The sequence below is a fragment of the Carassius carassius genome, chromosome 21, assembly GCF_963082965.1.
Source record: "Carassius carassius chromosome 21, fCarCar2.1, whole genome shotgun sequence".
Taxonomy (NCBI): Eukaryota; Metazoa; Chordata; class Actinopteri; order Cypriniformes; family Cyprinidae; genus Carassius; species Carassius carassius.
Genome location: NC_081775.1, coordinates 13,693,358 through 13,712,234, shown reverse-complemented (window position 1 = coordinate 13,712,234; position 18,877 = coordinate 13,693,358). Strand labels below are relative to the sequence as shown.

General features: G+C 36.7%; 1 protein-coding gene across 2 annotated transcripts; it reads left to right on the top strand.

Annotated features, from left to right (window-relative positions):
* Positions 1-528: 528 nt before the first annotated feature.
* On the top strand, positions 529-18,724 carry LOC132097581 (serine/threonine-protein kinase ULK1-like). Of its 2 annotated transcripts, none has more exons than XM_059503394.1 (28): positions 529-972; positions 1,088-1,180; positions 1,471-1,512; positions 5,044-5,076; positions 5,317-5,353; positions 7,163-7,336; positions 7,631-7,704; positions 8,339-8,440; positions 9,804-9,862; positions 10,632-10,714; positions 10,835-10,885; positions 10,979-11,067; positions 11,376-11,499; positions 11,594-11,639; positions 12,662-12,733; positions 13,002-13,112; positions 13,218-13,264; positions 13,755-13,823; positions 13,949-14,016; positions 14,620-14,795; positions 14,967-15,079; positions 15,274-15,393; positions 15,508-15,674; positions 16,053-16,228; positions 16,339-16,457; positions 16,584-16,741; positions 16,837-16,972; positions 17,199-18,724. In XM_059503394.1, exons 1-28 carry the CDS (start codon positions 883-885, stop codon positions 17,252-17,254), a joined length of 2,685 nt encoding a protein of 894 aa, XP_059359377.1. In that variant the 5' UTR covers positions 529-882; the 3' UTR covers positions 17,255-18,724. The 2 variants fall into 2 exon arrangements, with proteins under 2 accessions (XP_059359377.1, XP_059359376.1); XM_059503393.1 differs by having other exon boundaries at positions 530-972; positions 13,898-14,016.
* Positions 18,725-18,877: the final 153 nt, after the last annotated feature.

The following is an 18,877-nucleotide window of genomic DNA, read 5'->3' as shown; positions in this document are numbered from 1 at the left end:
ACAATTTCTACCAAAATAGTAATAAAATAATAATAAAACAAAATAATATGTTGGACAGGACCCCCTTATTAGGGTTTACTGTGATAGAAGGATTTCATATGGACAGTGAGGCATTGAAACCATACTGCTGACTGTCTTCACGTGTAAAATAAAAAAAAAATCATTTTCATTGTATTTGTCACATTATATTAAATATAATAATAAAAGTTTCTTGAGCACCAAATCATATAATAGCATTTTAGAATGATTTCTGGAGGAACATGTGAAACTGAAGACTGTCTGCTGAATATTCAGCTTTGCATCACAGTAATAAATTACATGTTAAAATATATTACAAAAGTAAACATTTAAAATGTTAATAATACTTGACAATATTTCTGCTTTGTATTTTTTTTTCCAAAAGTATTTTTGACCACTAGTGTGTATTTGTCCACACTGAAGTCAACATCGGTTCACGAGGGTTAACATTTTGACACAGCTCCTTGGCATGCGCACATCAAGTCACTTGTATGCGGACAGAGCGCTAGTGCGCATGCGTGGACTGCAAACGCAAGTTTCAAGCTTTGTTTGGCAAGTGACGACAAAAACAGCGCAGACTCTGAACCTGAGGCTGTTTCTGACAGTTCTCACATCTAGTACACTTTGTACGCCTGGTGACATACTTTTGAACAAAGTTTTAACAACAGGATCAAGATGACAGTGACTTTGTTTTTATTAACACGTAGGTAGCGATGCCGATCATGACCGAAGTGTCAGATTGTTTGGGTGCACAGCAGCGGATGGGAAGCGATAGACGGGTCCTGTTCTTGGCGCACACACGGATCCCCCACACCCTGACCTCACACCTGTAGATTTACTGAGCAGATTTAAAGTCTGTACGCGATGGAAAACGTTGGAAAATTCGAGTTCAACAGGAAGGACTTGATAGGACACGGCGCCTTTGCTGTGGTGTTCAAAGGAAGACATAAACGGGTAACGCTAAGATGTTCACTTCAGATTGCCGATGCCAGTTAAGATGCGGCTTTTTATGTGTGAAGAAAGTTCTCTTCACGATTGTCATAACGTAAACCGATGTCTTTATTCACAGAAACATGATGTTGAAGTGGCGGTGAAATGCATTAACAAGAAAAACCTCGCCAAATCCCAGTCGCTCCTGGGAAAAGAAATCAGGATATTAAAGGTGAGCTTCGTAGTTACACGTTGTCTACGCACAGTTTTGCTTGCTGTACTTTATACTTTAACTTAATGTATTTGTTTAGCTATTAAATATCCGCAGATATATAGTAAACATTGCGGAACTCGACTTCTTGCTATCTGAAAGGCTTCTAACGTGGACCAAACAACGTTTACGTTAGCTATTTATATAAACAGTGTAACTTAAAGGGTTTAGTAAATATCACCAGCTCCACAGAGAAGCAGTTGCCTCTCTGACTTCTGCTCGCTTATAAAGTGAATGTGTGTTTTCTCCAGGAGCTGAAACATGAGAACATTGTCAGTTTACTGGACTTTCAGGTATGTACCTACTAATTGTTTGCTATGACTCGGGCAAATTTAGTTGTCGAGGTGTATTTATAAGCCAGTTGTGTTATTTCAGGTGGTCTCTGTTCTGTTGAAACATACAGCTTTTTCCATGTTACTAAAGATATTTATAACTCGAATATCGCATGGCCCAGTGTTGATATTATGGCTACAGTTCTCTTCATCTCATTGGTTAAACGTTAAGCCCCGCCCCTGACGCCACGCCCTATGTGCAATTTATCAGTTTTAGCCATAGTGAATAGATGTGTGCTTCATATGACTCACCATGAGTATTGATTTCATGTTGCATTCTCTTGCATCAGAAACAGTCGAATCATTATCTAAATTTCAAGCTGGACTCCATGAGAGGCACAGAAAATTAATCATCTTAAATGTCTTTTGTGGGTAAAGTACTGTAAGTAAACAGGCAAGAAACAATGGCAGGCATGGCAGGTGTCTATACGTCTGTTAAAGTATACACCTGAACCCTGTGCATGCATTAGCCAGCACCTGCCAGCCCAGCACACCCGTTAAACCGCCTGTCTCTATCATTTGCATACAGAACAGACGTTGTCTGATGTAGGATACCCTTATCAATGTATTTTAGTGAATAGAGGACAGGACTCCAGGCAGTCAGGCTGATCTGATGACAGACAGGTGGTTGTCTCAGGTGTGGAGAGATTAAGAAACACAACACATTGATTGTGTTATACCTTCTATCCTGCGGTGTTGTGCTCTTGAGCGAGTATGACAGGTTTAGATTGTGTGTACTGTTAAAATACCAGAAGACAAAATAAAAGAACAAATGAAGTTAAATAAAAAAATATATTATTGTATATTTATTTAATTACTACAAATGTCTTATATAATATATAATTTTATTTTATTAATTAATACATTTTAATAACCATTTACATATATAAATTAAAGGGGGGAAAAATCGAAATAAAACACAACATAATATTTACCTCTATGTCACTGACTGACAAAAGGAGAGTGTGTACAAGTTAATGTTTTGTTAAATTATTAACATATTAACTTAAGTTCTCAGGGGGTGCTTTAAATATATCACACGTCAAAGGGGTGACACAAAAGTTTAGAAATTTCGGATCTAAATTAAGGTACAATTAAAATAAATTGTTAATTAAATGAATCTTTTTAGTGTAGCAGCATTACTTCAGTGCACAAGGCGTCTAGTCCCAAATTGCTCTTTTAAATTGTAACTTTTCACTGAATTGCAGTTGAATGAACCACCCTGTGTAGTAAATCAAACTTCTCACCACAATATCCTCATAGAATGACTTGACAGTGAATGCACAATAATAATTCATGCTCACTCCATCATGCTTCACGCACTGTTAAAACTGACACAGGTGCATTTGATGCTATACAAGCCTGCAATTATAGGACCAGCCCCTTTAACTGGCTCCAGTATCAGTCTGATTTACATCTGGCCAGCACTTACAGGATTTGTCTTGAGTTTGTCCACCATCCACCTGTACACCGTGCTGTCAGGTGGATCCACTGCTTGGCGGCTGTCTGCTGAGCAGCTGATGGACCTGACAGCACAGTGTGCACAGGTGGATGGCGGCTGTCTTGCATGAAAGCTGAATAATAGCACAGGAAATAACACTTGTGCATAGTCAGTGAAACCCAACTCTCATCCCCCATATCACACTCGTGGAAACCTTTAACTTTGTTTGTTAAGCTTTATGTTGTTTTAGTATTTTGTTGTTTCAAAACTCCTTTGTATTGTGTGCTAATGGATCATAATGTTTTGTCAGTCATCTCCAGGGCCTGGTAAATATGTCTGCTCTGTAGCCCTGGGCAGGGCTTTACTTAGTTTACATTGCATTTCTGCTGATGGCCTGGTTTCATTTCTCACCGTTTCAATACACACACACACACACACACACACACACACACACACACACACACACACACACACACACACACACACACACACACACAGGGGAAGCTTTGCTTAAAGTCTTTATCCATGATAATTGTTTAACACTTATAAAATCAGCTGTTACACAACTTTGAAGTCATAAGGAGGCTGTTATCTTTTATGAAACAATGTTTTTTTTGCTTGTGTAACATGCTATTTAAACAGACATGCTCACTAAAGCACTCTGCTCACAGCAGACGGTCACGCCGGCCGGCTGCTGATCTGTTGACAGTCAGCTGTGGGTAATAACACCTCCTGTTTCTGTCCTGACTGTGGCAACACGCAGGGCCTGTATGGACATCAGCCAAATGGGACTTTTGTTGCACAACAAGTGGGCCATGTAAATGCCTCATTCAAACCGGTCACCATGGCTCTTGGCCTGTGTGTGGACATATTGATTTACTCCATTAAACTTATCAGGAGCAGAATTTCCACAGTAAAATACACGGACATGAAGGGGTAACAAACCATCTAGAATCCACCTCAGGCTTGATTATGCAGGCTACAGGGTCAAAGGCCATTTTTTAATTTGGTTTCTCCTAGTCACTATTGCACTATAAGAGCCTCTCAGTAGTCTTGATCTGGTCAGTAAAGAGCATTTTGTGCACTGATTAGCATAAAAGCATAGTATCTTCAGTAGTCTGAGATAGAAACGTCTTTCAAACTTGCTTGGTATACAGACAGGGGTTTGGAATATAGTCAAATATATTACTATTATTAAATGAACAGTAGGACATCCACACGATTCATCAATAATAATAATAATGATAAGAAGAATTATTATTAATTGTTGTAATTATTATAATTATTTTCTATGAATGTAAATATAATTATTTGTAATTGGTTTTGAATAAGTGTAATATTCATTTTAATTACCAATATAAATTATAAAATATAATAATTATTATTATTATTATTATTATTATTATTTGGTAATGTTTTTCTTGTTATTACTTAATACTTATTTTACATTTCTTTTAAATTTGTAACCGTTATTGTAATTAATTTACAGAAACATTATATAAAAAAAAAAAAAAATCTTATTATTATTGTATTGTTTGGACCTTACAAATGAAAGACAGCAGCAAATTAATTAAGTAGTTTCATTTTTAGATTCAACAGAATCATGTGAAACCAACACTGAACCAAAAAATAAATAAAAATTAAAAAATTATGTCAACCTCCTGTGCATGACATTTTCCGGCCCTACGTACCCATTAAAGTTTTCACAAATTATAAAAAAATTAAACATACATACATGCATAAATCAAGCACAGAGTGAGATATTTCTGTACCTGAAGGAGTGCATACAATATAACCTGTCATGAAATGCAGGCACACATTGTGATTTGTGTTGCTTGTGAGCTGATGCTATAATAACAGACTGTTCATAGAAAGCTTAGGTAAGTGAAGGCTTTGTATGATGAGTCAGTGTGAGTCAGTGACATCTGTTGTGAATCCAGCCCGAGGTCTGTCCTCATTTAGACAATGAAGACTTCGTGCCATGGCTGTAATATGGCATGTTTCTGGGTGTTGCATTAATATAATCAATTGTCACGTGTCTCTGTCTGCAGGAGATATCGGGATGTGTCTATCTTGTCATGGAGGTGAGTCAAGATGGCGAGCTGCACCTCTCACACACCCACTGTAAACCTCAAAATAGACTTGTGAAGTAGAGAAAAAAATCAGAGGTCAAATTTCACCTGCTAAGCTTGATTCAAACCTCTCTGTTATTATTGTCAGCATAAAGCCATTTGAAGCCCTTGTGTTAATGTGATTGCTCTTTCTTTTGAAGAGAGTTTGTTTTGTGTTGACTGTACACTTACAGTGTTTGTCTCCTCTTACAGTACTGCAATGGAGGAGACCTGGCCGAGTATTTACACTGTAAGTACACTAGCCTCATTTCAACCTGTCATCTGTACTTCACCATTAAATGTGCCACAGATTGCTACTGGTTGTTACAAATGAGGAAATTGTTACAACAGATCAGTAACAGTATCGTTTTTTTTTTTTTTTTCACTCACTTTTAAATGGATAATTGTACAAGTGAGGTGTCTAATTTTTCCATGTTGTTATATCTGCTTGGTCTATTTCTGTAGCTGGTCAGAGTAGACATAGTTTAGGGCAGATTGTATTGTAGAAAACCCTTGGAGCAGCACCACAACAAAGATTTGAACCTGTCCTGTATGCAGTTGTTGGCAAATTGAGATGCATCAAGAATACTAGCCAATAAAAATAATATTTTTATTTCATGGGTGATATTGAAACTGTGTATTGTTTCATTGACTTCATAAAAATGTAATTGCAAAAACCTAAAGCCAGCTACTAAATGCAAATTAAAAGTAAATTTAGGCATCACAACCTTGTAATGTACAATGTGAAAAATGAATAAATTACATTTAACAGTGTTACTAAAGGATTAGTGTTTTACAGTGTTTAGATAAATATTGAAAAATATTGAAAATGGGCATGAACAATTTGAGTAGCCAATATCAGACAATATATATCCAGTAGCTGATAATGATTAATAAATAATATTGTCTGGATGTCTAACTGATATGGTTACATTTTTTTTTACATTTTAATCACATTTTCATTTTGATATATTTCAGTTTTAGTTTAATTTTAATTTATTGCTAGATTAATTTTAGTGCTTCAAATTTACTTGAATTTTAAAGTTGTTCTGAAGTAAAAAAAAATCCAATTTACTTTAGTTTTAGTGTTTTAATCGGCTTATTTCAGTTTCATCTTCTCACCATGGCATCATTTCTAATTTTGTATCTGATGTTTACCTTTAATTTTAGCTTTACTTAAATTAACAAAAATATTCTGATAGTTTTAATGAATTATAATAACCATGCTTGATATATTGTCCTTCTGTGTCCTTTTTCGAATAACATTTTTGCGTTGATTATCAATCAACATATTGGTGATTTACAAAAGGATGATGCATCTTAAAGTTATATAATAAAGAATGATTGTTGACAGAATTTTAGACCAATGTCAGTTTCTCGAAGGTTGAAGCCTTGATCTTTCTTTGGTTTTGTACTCACTCTTGAAACTGCAGAGACATTTTCAGCAAACAAACAACTTGCCTGATCTTTCCAGAGAAAGATAATTCAGGACCTCTGAGAATAGCTTATTTCACACATGTGCTGCCACAAATAGAGCCCCTTTGGAAGTGGTCTCATCCGCGCACAGCACACACACACTTCTACGGGGTTAAAATACATCTTCATCTAACCATGAAGATTCCAGAGTGGCTACATTTACCGTGTTTACGTTGGCCGCTCTTATTTTAAGCCGTCAGACTTTGTAGCATTGTTAGGTCCCATGCCAGCCTCATCAGGGGTCATGTTTGCCTTCACCCGCTCACCTCTTGCCACAGACACACTGGCACAGAACCAAGATCCCCTGCTGAAACTCAAGCCACAGCCTGACCTCATCCACCTGTCAGTCTGTTATCTGCCCTGTCCTGCAGTGGAAAAACATGGGGGCTAAAAATAAGACTTCATTAAACAAGCATGTTTTGAGGGAAAGCAAATCGGTGACTTGGGGGGGGACTTTTTATTTTTGCTGGATGCCAACTCTTTGTAAACAGTGATGTAATATCCCACAATTCAAAGTGTTTTCATCAGAATAATCCTATTCTAAAAATTAAATCAGTTATTGCTCCTAACTCTTTCTCCATAGCTAAAGGCTCTCTGAGCGAGGACACGATCCGTGTGTTGCTGCAGCAGTTAGCGGGAGCCATGAGTGTTTTAAGGAGTAAAGGCATCGTCCATCGTGACCTGAAGCCCCAAAACATTCTCCTTTCGTACAACACTGGGCGCAAGTCTAACCCCAACAACATCTGCATCAAACTGGGTGAGTGTGCTGGGTCAGAGTACACCTTCTACTGAAGGAAACGCAAAGATCAGTTTGTACTGATTATGAGGCTATGCGATTGAGTTATCAGCTTTGGCAGTGCTTGGTTGTGGTGTTTTTGTTCTTGTGTTATGACTGCGGTTCTGTTTGCTCTTGAGTGTGTGACAGTGTCCCTACATAGCTGTGTAAAGTCAAACAGCTGAAAGACACTCTTTAACTACCGAAACAAGTGCTCAAATTTAGTGTTTAGCACCATACATTGATTTTTCATTCTCTCTCCCTCTCTCTCTCCAGCTGATTTTGGCTTTGCACGGTATCTGCAGGGAAACACGATGGCTGCTACACTCTGTGGCTCTCCAATGTACATGGTGAGTGCTTGACTTCATGTTTTATATTGTCCAAATTCTCAGGAAAATTGGGCTGCATGACTTGGGGAAAGAAAAATCGAATTGCAATTTCAATTTAAAATGTGATAAGTATTAATAAAAGTAAGTATTTTTATTATTTTATCAAGGTATTAAGATTATACTATTATTACTTAATTAAATTATTAAGCAAAATAATAAATATGAATATTAATGAATATTATTTCAACTTTTCCCTGAAAGAAATGGTATTTAAGAAAAATAAATAATAGTTTTATTTTACAGTCCAGCTGTATTATATTTATGGTCTTAATTTAGTTACTTTGTCAATCTTGAAGCTTCTCTTTGGTTAGCAACACTATGGGAAGATGTTAGCATGTGCTGCATTCCCAAATGCATTGAACCGAGCTGCTCTGAGACACTGAAAACACCAGATCATGAGCTGCATGTGTGTAAAAGAACGTATTTTCACTCTAAAATACATGGCCTTTATGGATTTCATAATCCTGTAGCCCTACAGGAAATGTACAGTATATGTCACAATAAAGTGCTGCTTTTATTTATCAAAATAAAATAACCAAATATTAGATATTCAGACTGACTCTGTGTGACTTACTGGTCTTGTTTATTTTTACAGGCTCCTGAGGTTATCATGTCACAGAGTTATGATGCCAAAGCTGACCTGTGGAGTGTAGGGACCATCATCTACCAGTGCTTGACTGGCAAAGCCCCATTTCAGGTCTGTAACATACACACACTGGCAAAAACAGACTTGAGAGAGAAAGCATCTTTTCACCTGATATACACTCTTACCTCGCTCCTTCATTTGTGGATGCTTCTGTGGTCCTGGTTTTAAATTCTCCACTATATATTCTTGGACTTCCTCTTTAAACACTTTGGATCGATTTAATGGAAAAGTTCATTAAAAATAATAATCCTTTCATCATTTACTCATCATCATGTCTCTGGAACAGACCAGAATTTAAGTTGATATTCGCTGAAAATTCTTCATGAATAAGTATTAATAGGCATATAATAATTTTTTATACACAACTACAAATGTTGAACGGTAGCATATTGTTAGAAATGCAAGCAGTGCCACCTAATGTTAGTTTCTACTGCGCCAGTCCTGATCGTTCTGGATTGCTTGAATTGCGTAAGTGCAATTGGCTGGCACCACTTAGCTGTTTATGCCCTGTGTGTGAAACATGATTGTGACATCTTACTGATAACAAAACCACATGCCTCTGCAACTTAACACACCCTCTGGTTTACTAACAAACACTCTCACCCATACATACACACATGCCCATTCACATGAGTGGTGTCCCTGTAGTTTCACTACCAGAACAGGTAGTTCTTCTTTTTACTTTGTGATGATCATATTGCAAAATATGCATGTGTGTGTAGTTTGCTGCTGCAATACTTCCACTGAATATTGCCACAGGCTGGTCATTAGTTTGTTATTAAAATTCAAAACACAATCCTGAAATGGTGACGTGCATGCCATTAAGTATTGGATTCTTCAGCTAAGCTTTTAGCCAGGTGCTGCTGTTGTTAGCAGGGCTGGTTTGTGGGTAAAGTTGACCAAGTTAACAGCTTCCAGAGTCCAGAAGGCTAACATGTGAACCCCGTCTGATCACACGGTCACAACCACATCTATTTATGGGTTTGTATTTTTAGCTTTTAGGAGTTGGTAATTTACTAGGAATTCTTGACAGTCCTGTAACGCAATGTCAGTCTGTGAATGGGTCAAGATGGGTCACTGAGTTCATTTAGATCACAGTTGTCTCTACCCTAACCAGTGTGTTTATCTCCTCCTGCATGGAAATACTGCTTTAAGTGCTTGTTTCTGCAGCCATTAGAAATTCATTATTATTTGTAAAAACAGACGAAAGCTCAAGCTTAAGATTTAATCTCAGACCTGGAAAAAATGTGTTTACATCCCAAACAGCCAGAGTTTACAAAGATGAATGCAGTTATACCATGTGATGAACTGCTCAGTACTCACCACAAACTCAATATTGTCCATAAAAATTGTGCAGATGATCAAAAAGTTACAATCATGTCAATAAAATTCTTCTATCTAAAATCATTTCCAGGCGAATACTCCTCAGGAACTGCGGCAGTTCTATGAAAGAAACCGGAGCCTGAGTCCCAGGTAAGTGACCCTGAGGACTGTATGTTAGTCATCAGTCAACATGATCCAGTTTAGTTTGGCCACAACCGGCGCAAAGGTCATAAATCTACAACTTCAGCTTACCTTTCAAAACCTGTTTGGGGTTGGGGAGATTTGTTTTCAAGAGAATAATACGTTACAGGAATAACGAAACTGATCGAAAGTGACAGGAAAGACACTTTTCTAACGTTACAGAAGATTTCGGTTTCAGATAAATGATATCGTTTTCTTTTCATGATCTTTCTGTTCATATACTGAGATGTATCTGTGTCAAATCAAGCATATCATAATGATTTCTGAAGGATCGTGTGATTTTGAGGTCCGGAAAAATGGCTTCTGTAAATTCAGCTATTCAGCTGTATTTAAAAGTCATTTTAAATTGTAAAAATATTTCAGAATATTACTATTTTTACAGTGTATTTTGATCAAATAAATGCTGTCCTGGTGAGCATAATTACAAATCAACCCCAAACGTTTAAACAGTAGTGTACCATAGCTCATATTTGTATGTTTTTTTGATAATACCCCCACAGGATGCTTCTTTTCTATCATTGTTTTTCCACATTTCATTCCTTTCCATCATTCGTGGTGAAGTTTTATTTATATATGTACACTGTTGCAATTTTGTAAGTCATGAGTATGACTTTTCTTTTAGTTTTTTTACTTTGTCAGCTCAAAGAGCTCTTGCACGACCGTATAAACATGTGACCATGTGATTGCTGTCAGTGTCTAACTCGGCTGCTTTTCCCAGGATTCCACGAGAAACCTCCAGTCACCTCAGGCACCTTCTACTTGGGTTGCTGCAGAGGAACCATAGGGAGCGCATGGACTTCGGTCAGTGGACAGACGTGCACAATCACACACTTGACTTTACAACTCTCATTAGCAAATCATAAACTCAGGCATTGTATCTCAAGGAATTGATTATAATAAAGGGATCATGGTCTATTCTAGATGAATTTTTCCACCATCCTTTCCTGGAGGCTAGTACATCTATGAAGAAATGTAAGTAAGATTGTGATGTACATCACTTCGTTTATCCAAATCTGCTGTAGTTTTGGTTGCAGCAAGATTTCAGTTTGTTCATTATATTCTTAGCCTCTCCAGTGCCCATGCCCACCTATCCCAGCTCTGCCTCTGGGAGCTCCAGCAGCGGTTCCTCAACCTCTCGCCTCACTCCTACTCAGGTACCACAATAACAGCACGTGATGCAGGATTTTTAGGATCCCTTTGGGGTGTACTGTGATATTCATGCTCCATATAAAGTGAATACAGTAGCATATAACTACACTACCATTCAAAAGTTTGAGGTCAGTTTTTAGAAATGCATACTTTTATTCAGCAAGGATGCGTTTAACTGATCTAAAGTGACACTAAAGATATTTATAATGTTACAGAAGATTTTTTATTTAAAAAGAAATGCTGTTCTTTTGAACTTTCTATTCATTAAAGAGTCCTTTTGAACAGTAATGTATATGAAGTTTTTTCGTGACAGTTTGAAACTGAAGCTCCGAGGCTCCTCCCTCAAACGAACCCCACACCATCTCCAGGTTCCCTGCTCAAAGACTCCTCTTCCTCAGACTCTGATGACTTTGTAATGGTGCCTGCTCAGTTCACCAGTAAGATGAGCTTTCGCACGCTTTGACCTATTTTGTAACAGGCAAAACTGCTTATTTGCACAAATACTAAATCTCAATCTGATAACTCTTGCAGGTGAACTAGTCAGTGCTGGAGGGCAGGACAGTCTGATGCACAGCGGGTAAGTGGGTTTACATTTTTTCAATGCTTTTAAGTGTTAAAGTGACAGGGCTCACGCAGATAGCATGTTCAGTCACATGTGGCATGCTCCTCATCTGTAGCCTGTATATTCATATAACACACATGCACAGAAGAATTTTGTTTCTGCACTTCATATAACGGTTTGCATGTCACTTGTTATGAATATTAATTTTAAGGGTGTCAGTTGACCTTTTGACCTGCTGACCATTTCTGACCATGGTTCTGTGAAAAGGGCTGTTTACGCACACTTGTGCAAAGAAAGAGGGAAGACCTTAGTGTCTAAGACAGCAAAAATCACTTACCTTAACACTAAGTTTACAAATACATTCTTGCAGGTTTTTTTAACCTGCGTGTCTGTCAACTTATGCATTTGTGACCTAGTTTTGCATTTGTGACCTAGTTTTAAACTACCGTTCGAAAGTTTCAAGTTTTTTTTTTAAGAAGTCTCTTATGAACATTAAGATTGTAATGATTAAAATACTGTAAAACAGTAATAGTGTGAAAAATAAAATTGGCTTTTATACTTTTTTTTTTTACAAAACATTTTATTTACTCCTGTGTTTTAGACATGTATGAACAATTCTTTTGCAAATCCATCTGAATCAAGATTTTAATTACAAATAGCTTCAAAATCATTGTATTGTTTTCTAAAATTGCTATTAAAATTGTTTAAAAAGGTTAATTAAATAAAGAGATATTTTCCATTTAAAAAGCTAAAGGTATAATTTAATTTAATCTTTAAAAAAACATTTTAGATAAAAAACCTCTATTTAACACACTAAATTCAAACTTAATTTATTCCGGGTTTTTTTTTATTTTTATTGAAGTACTAAAACTGAATTAAAAATTACTTAATTTACCTCTGTGATGGCAAAATGACCATCAGAGACTTCTTTCAGAAACATTAAGATATCTTACAAACCCACATTTTGAAACAGTGTTGTAATTATACAGCTGAATGGTTTAAACATAACTGTGTACATGTCTTTGTATTATTTCTAGAAGCTTACTGATGGGTGTGGGTCAGACGCCAACATCCTCCCCAACTGTCAGAGCCTCCCCAAGCCCTTCCAGGTACTGTGTGTGTTTTAGTATGGAGATTAGCATTTAATACTGTAGAGACTGTAAAAACATAACACACTCTCTCTTAATGCGAGAAGCTCACATTAACAATAGGCCTTGTTTGCATGTGTGAAGTGAGAGACAGCTGTCTGAGTTAACGTGACAGGAGAAAGCGTGAATTCTAGAGATGAAAGTAATTCACAGACCACCAGGGAACAAATGGTTTAAATGTATGTTTGTGGCAATCATTCACCCCCTCTCTCTCACTCTTTCTTTCTAGGCCTCTGGAGTCCTGTGGCAGTAGTTACGCACAGTCCGTGCCTGTTCCTGTGCCGACACAAAAACACAACTACCAGAGGATGGAGCAGAATCTAGTGTCAGTGTCTGACAGGTTGAGATTATTTTCTATTTCACTCTCTCTGACATAAATTACATACATATATGCATAAATGCATTTGTGTTTCCCTAATGCATTCCCTTATTTCTCTAATTTCAGGACGGCAGAATCAGGAGGATCCAGACCATATCTTCCCTCCCCACAGGGTAAATAAAGCAGCTCTCTTGCAGACCTGTGTGTTGATTTGCATACTTCACTAATTGAGGAAGAGACTCTAACTGTAGCTTTAGTAGGAAGCTACAAATAACAGAAATCTTTTGCAAATCCGTCTGAATCAAAATCGTTTTTGAAAACACATTAACACAGTTATGGAGATCAGATCAGTGTTGTTTTTGTTTACATACAATATAATTATTAAATTAAAAACAGTTGTCTTGCCAGCAAACTGATAAAAAACTACAAACTGCTAAATCTAAAACACAGCTATATATAAATGTTTACTAAAATTAAAATGATACTAAAAATATAAAAATAAAAGCTCAGGTTTTTTTCCCCCAAGTATATTCAAAATATCAGTAAATACATATAAACCATACTAAGATAACAAAGGTAGAAATTCATTGGACAAAGGTGAGGAGGTGTGTGTTTTTGTAGATCATATAGAAGATACTGATGTGTTGTCTATTCCTTTTTCAGTGGGAAATGTTCCTGAAAGACACAGTCAGCCTGAACCTGTTGGCAGCAGGACAGGGTTGCATACTGCAGGTAAAATACCATTTCACTGCATATCAATTGTATTTTTAAGATTTTCTTATTCTAATTTTCCCATTGTCTCTCAGATGTGTATAAACAGCCAGATCATGTCTCTCCTCTCTTTGTTAACATCACAGCCATGGACAAAAAACAAACCCACAGACTCCGGGCTCATCGGCACAATCCAGAATCGGCTGTGCACAGAGTGAGTAACTATAACATAACACATAACATAACATATTAAAACAGCTCTATCTCCATAGTCATTAGATTTAGCACAGAGCTATGTATAAAACATGATTGCATTTAAAACGCATTCATCTGAGTATTTGGCCAGTTATTTAGGTATGAAATTGTTATAATTTTTTTTAAGGAAATTAATACTTTTTTTCCAGTGAAGATGCATTATATTGATCAGAAGAGACCGTAAATGTATTTCTAATATTACAAAAAAAAAAAAAAATATATATATATATATATATATATATATATATATATATATATATATATATATATATATATATATATATATATATATATATATAATTTTTATTTTTTTTTTTTCAAATAAATTCTGTGCTTTTTGAACTTTTTATTTATTTAAAGGATCCTGAAAAAAAAAAACTTATCACGGCTTCCACAAAAATGTTAAGCAGCACAACTGTTTTCAACATTGATAATAGTAATAAAAACAGTTTATTGAGCAGCAAAGAAGCATATTAGAATGATTTCTGAAGGATCATGTGACACTGAAGACTGGAGTAATGATGCTGAAAATTCAGCTTTATGTGACTACATTTCATTTCAGTGGGATTTGGGTCGGCGAGCCATCTCTGGTCAAACCCCAAGTACAGCGTTGGTTCAGAGAGGCCTGATCACTCGCAACAAGACCATGTCTGACCTGAATGATCTGGCACAGTACCCGGCTACAGGGCCCCGCGTGCCACTTCTCAGGCCAGCGGAAAGAAGGGACACCGTCAAAAGGTATCAAGTCAACTTGGCTTTAGTTGAGGGTGAAGAAAGCTTATGATGCAGTAATGATGATAATTTATATTTTATCATCAGCGCTGGAATCACTGCTGTGATATGATTGGTGTTAGTTGGTGTTAGTTTGTTCCCTAGAGCTGTGTTTATGGGTCATCTGTGTTGTTGTAGGTCAGTAAGTACCGGCCGTCTCTCAGATAAGCTGCTGAAGGCTGTGTTTGGACATAAGTTTGACAGGGGCAGCTGTGAGAGCTTAAATTCAGACAAACTCATGGACACAACAGGTAGAGCTCTTTGGTTTTTATTATTATTTTTTTTTTATCTTATCCAGTAATCTCAAATGACTAGAACGGTTATTAATATGTTGTGGAAATTCATTGATATGTTTTCTTCATATCTGCAGTTAGTCATAAATAATGTTTTAAAAATTCCATGCTGTTTGAAATGGCATTGAGTCCTGATCTCTCTCTCTCTCTAGGACCCCCTGGTGTCAGTGATGGCACAGAACCAGGCTCAGGCAGTCCTCCTGGGGTTGTGTTCATGCTGGGCTCTCCTGGACACACACCTCCTCACGCCACTCGACCTAGACGCTTCTCAGGTGACACTTTCATGATTTTTCTTCATGAGATTGAAACACGTGTATTATATTTGCATGTTATTGTATATGTTGTACTCACAATGTTTCTTCAATTCACCACATTTGCTGTTGAAGTGGGCACTCCCAGCCCGACAAGCCCTGGCTGGACCTACGGTCATTTGCACGAGGCTTACAACTCACCTGATAGTCTGCGATATGGTAACACCGATGCCATGGCAACAAACCTATGTGAGGGTGTGGCTTTTGTGCCACCTGAACTGCCAGAGGAGACGCTCATGGAGGTAAAATAATTAGGCTATACATTATGTATGAAGGATATAGTCATTTAGACTGTTAGCCAGATCATATTAAAAACCAAGATGGTCTTGGATCATTCTGAAGGGGTTTTGTAACATAAGAAATAGATTACTAACATTTCTTAAATTTTTTAAATCTGTTTTCATGCATTATTGCTGAATAAAAGTACCGTACTAATTCATAATAATAAAAAACAACTTCTGACCCCAAACTTTGGAAGTTGTAGCGTCTATGACCATAGAGTTTCATTATTGACCAATCGGAACTGAGTATACTATTTTATTGTCATTGTGGCACCTGGTATTATGTGTTTTATTGAAAGTTAATTTCAGAATGTGATGTCTACCTCTTCTTCACCACAGGAGGTGCATACAGACTTGCTGAGCCAACTGCGCTTTATTTTAGCCTTTGCCCACTGCATCACAGAGGTCGCTGGAACAAAGGGCAGTGGGACTGACAGGAATATGGCACTTGATGCTTCATTCTTAGAGCAGAGCCTGGTGGCTGACCAAATCAGCCTGCTGAGCCGTGAGTGGAGGTGAGATACGACTCAGTCACATATGTAAACACACACACACACAGATTTTATGTGTGAAGTCTATGGCATGTATTCTGTACACTGTGAGTGATGTACACATGTGTATGTAGCTCTGCAGAGCAGCTGGTCCTCTATATGAAGTGTGCTGAGCTGCTGTCCTCTGTGCTTCACACAGCGATGGCTGGAATCAAAGAAGGCAAACTCTACCCATCAGGATCTGTCAAACAAGGTACATCATAGAAAGTTAGAAAACTAGAAACAGCCTTTATATAAAATAGAAATTGTAAGTGTTGCATTTGATCAATCAAAAAATTGCATCTACTATAATTAAGACATTCATTTTTGGTACTTTCAGTAGTACGTAGGCTGAACGAGATGTATAAGAAGAGTGTGAGCTCCTGCCGTTCTCTCACTGAGAAACTCCAGCTCTTCTTCACCAGCAAACAAAGACTCATGGACCGCATCAACAGCATTACTGCCGAGAGACTCATCTACACACACACCATTCAGATGGTATGAAAATAAACTTCTTATAATATGAGGAGAAACATATGAGTATCATATCACTAATACAGAGTATGAATTGCATTACTTTCTTATGTGATTAGATACAGACAGCAGCACTGGACGAGATGTTTCATCATGGAGAAACATCAGTAGAGCGATACCATAAAGCCTTACTGCTGATGGAGGGTCTGTCCTTAATTATTACAGAGACCGCAGATCTAAACAGTGTCAACAAATGTAAGCATGATACGCATAGACTACCATTCAAAAGTTTGGGGAAAGAAATTAATCCATGCATTAATATGTTCAAAAGTGACAAAGACATTTATGATATGATAAAAGATTTCTATTTCAAGGATGGATGGATGGACAGGAACAATTTTTAAAATCTTTTCAAATATAAAACAGTAATTTAAATTGTAAAAAATATTAATGACTCATCCCTGAGTTTGTCTGTCTGTAGGTAAACATTGTATTGAGCGGCGGCTCTCCTCCCTCCAGCCCCAAGGATGTGTGTGATGAACCCTCGTTGATTTTGCTCGGCATCAAACCCACAACATCTACATCTCATTTCATCCCAGCTGCCATATGAAATTCTGTAAGAGGAAGAACTCACACTCACCCACTCATTAAAAATGTGATACTTGGCTTCCAAAGCCAAAAAAAAAGGTCTATTTTATAATAGACAGAGATGAAATCTCTATTGATATATGCATATATAAACAAAAACGACATCTGCAGACTTAAACATCTATTTTGTTCACTGTAAAATAATATTGAGTGAATCAAGACGGTATCATTGGTTGAATAGATATCATGTTTAAATGCTTTGACCTCTGAATCTACACCAATGCATGATGGCACTTCCTCAGAGATGAATTTAATCTTAGCACTACAATGTTAAAGCCAGTGTTGGAGTCTGAATGAGTTACAGCTTGAATGCTTTTCATTTTGTCGTACTAAAACATGACTGTAGCATTAGTCTCCTGAAGTTACATGGAATGATTCTGTTTTTGATGGACTTATTCTGCATGTTTTTGCATGATTCTGATGAAATTATAGTTATCTGCTGTATCTTTAGGGAATTCATAATAATGACTGATAATTAAACATCTGTGGGCACCAAACGGTTGCTAAAATAGCAGCCGGTGGTGGATGTGTAGTATTCAGTGTTACATCTGTAAGGCTTAAATGTGGCAATTGACCAAAATTGTGGCAAACCTTTATAGACCTACTGATAAAGACTGTCATATGTTGTCATATGAGGTTGGAAAAGAATACTTGAGATTTGTATTATATTGACAATCATACTGTTATTCATATGTGTGTGATACAGCGAAGCACTTTATAAACTCTTTTGCCTTCTGGATGCCTGAAAAGAACCACTGCAGAGACAATCCTAATGGCTCATTTCGGGTTAATTAACACCTGGAAGTCAAATGAAATGAAATACAAAGACAGTCAAATGCAAAGACAGTATCTTGTGTGTAGCATTTTATATTTATCTGTTTTAGCTGTCCTTCTGAAAGTGGTGTTTTAGGTTTCAGTTTGCTTGCTGGGATGACTAGGTCTTTAGTTTTTGTAGTGATTTGATAGTGCCTTAAATGACCTAGCTTGTTTAAAATCTCACCGGACACTCAGAGACTTACAATCTGTTATACTTTCAGCGTTTCATGTCATATTCATTTCTTGCACTATTTTTGCATTTTCCAACAGGGATAACTCTAAAGGTGTTTTTAACTTGAATGATAAAAAGTTTCATATCAAGGTTTTTTAATGCAGTTAGTCAGAATTTTGTAGAATGATTGTGATGAATGTGCACTCTGTTAAATTGAGGACAATGAACTATTTTGTATATGTTGTTACAGTATTTGTGTTTTCTGGTGTTTTTGTCTTTTTATTTCCATTCGCAAAGCCTAAATGTAAAATATGTTAAGAGTGCATGTGGTATGGTTGTGTGTACTTGAATAAATTTCACTTTTATATTTACTTTGTGTATGTTGATTAATTTCAAAATATGCTATGAAAATTGTTGTCTATAAACTGTAACTGGAATTGTGGGTCTAGAATTAACTCAAATTTAAAAAAAAATTCCCTGTAATAATAGTGGAAATGTTAAAAGATTTTACTTTGCCAAGATTT

What these genes read in the sequence shown, in the direction of transcription:
- LOC132097581 (XM_059503393.1), top strand. Translation starts at nt 883, where the DNA reads ATGGAAAACGTTGGAAAATTCGAGTTCAACAGGAAGGACTTGATAGGA. An exon ending in AACCGGAGCCTGAGTCCCAG is followed by an intron (nt 9,863 to 10,631) that starts GTAAGTGACCCT and finishes TGCTTTTCCCAG; the next exon opens with GATTCCACGAGAAACCTCCA. An exon ending in CTAGTGTCAGTGTCTGACAG is followed by an intron (nt 13,113 to 13,217) that starts GTTGAGATTATT and finishes CTCTAATTTCAG; the next exon opens with GACGGCAGAATCAGGAGGAT.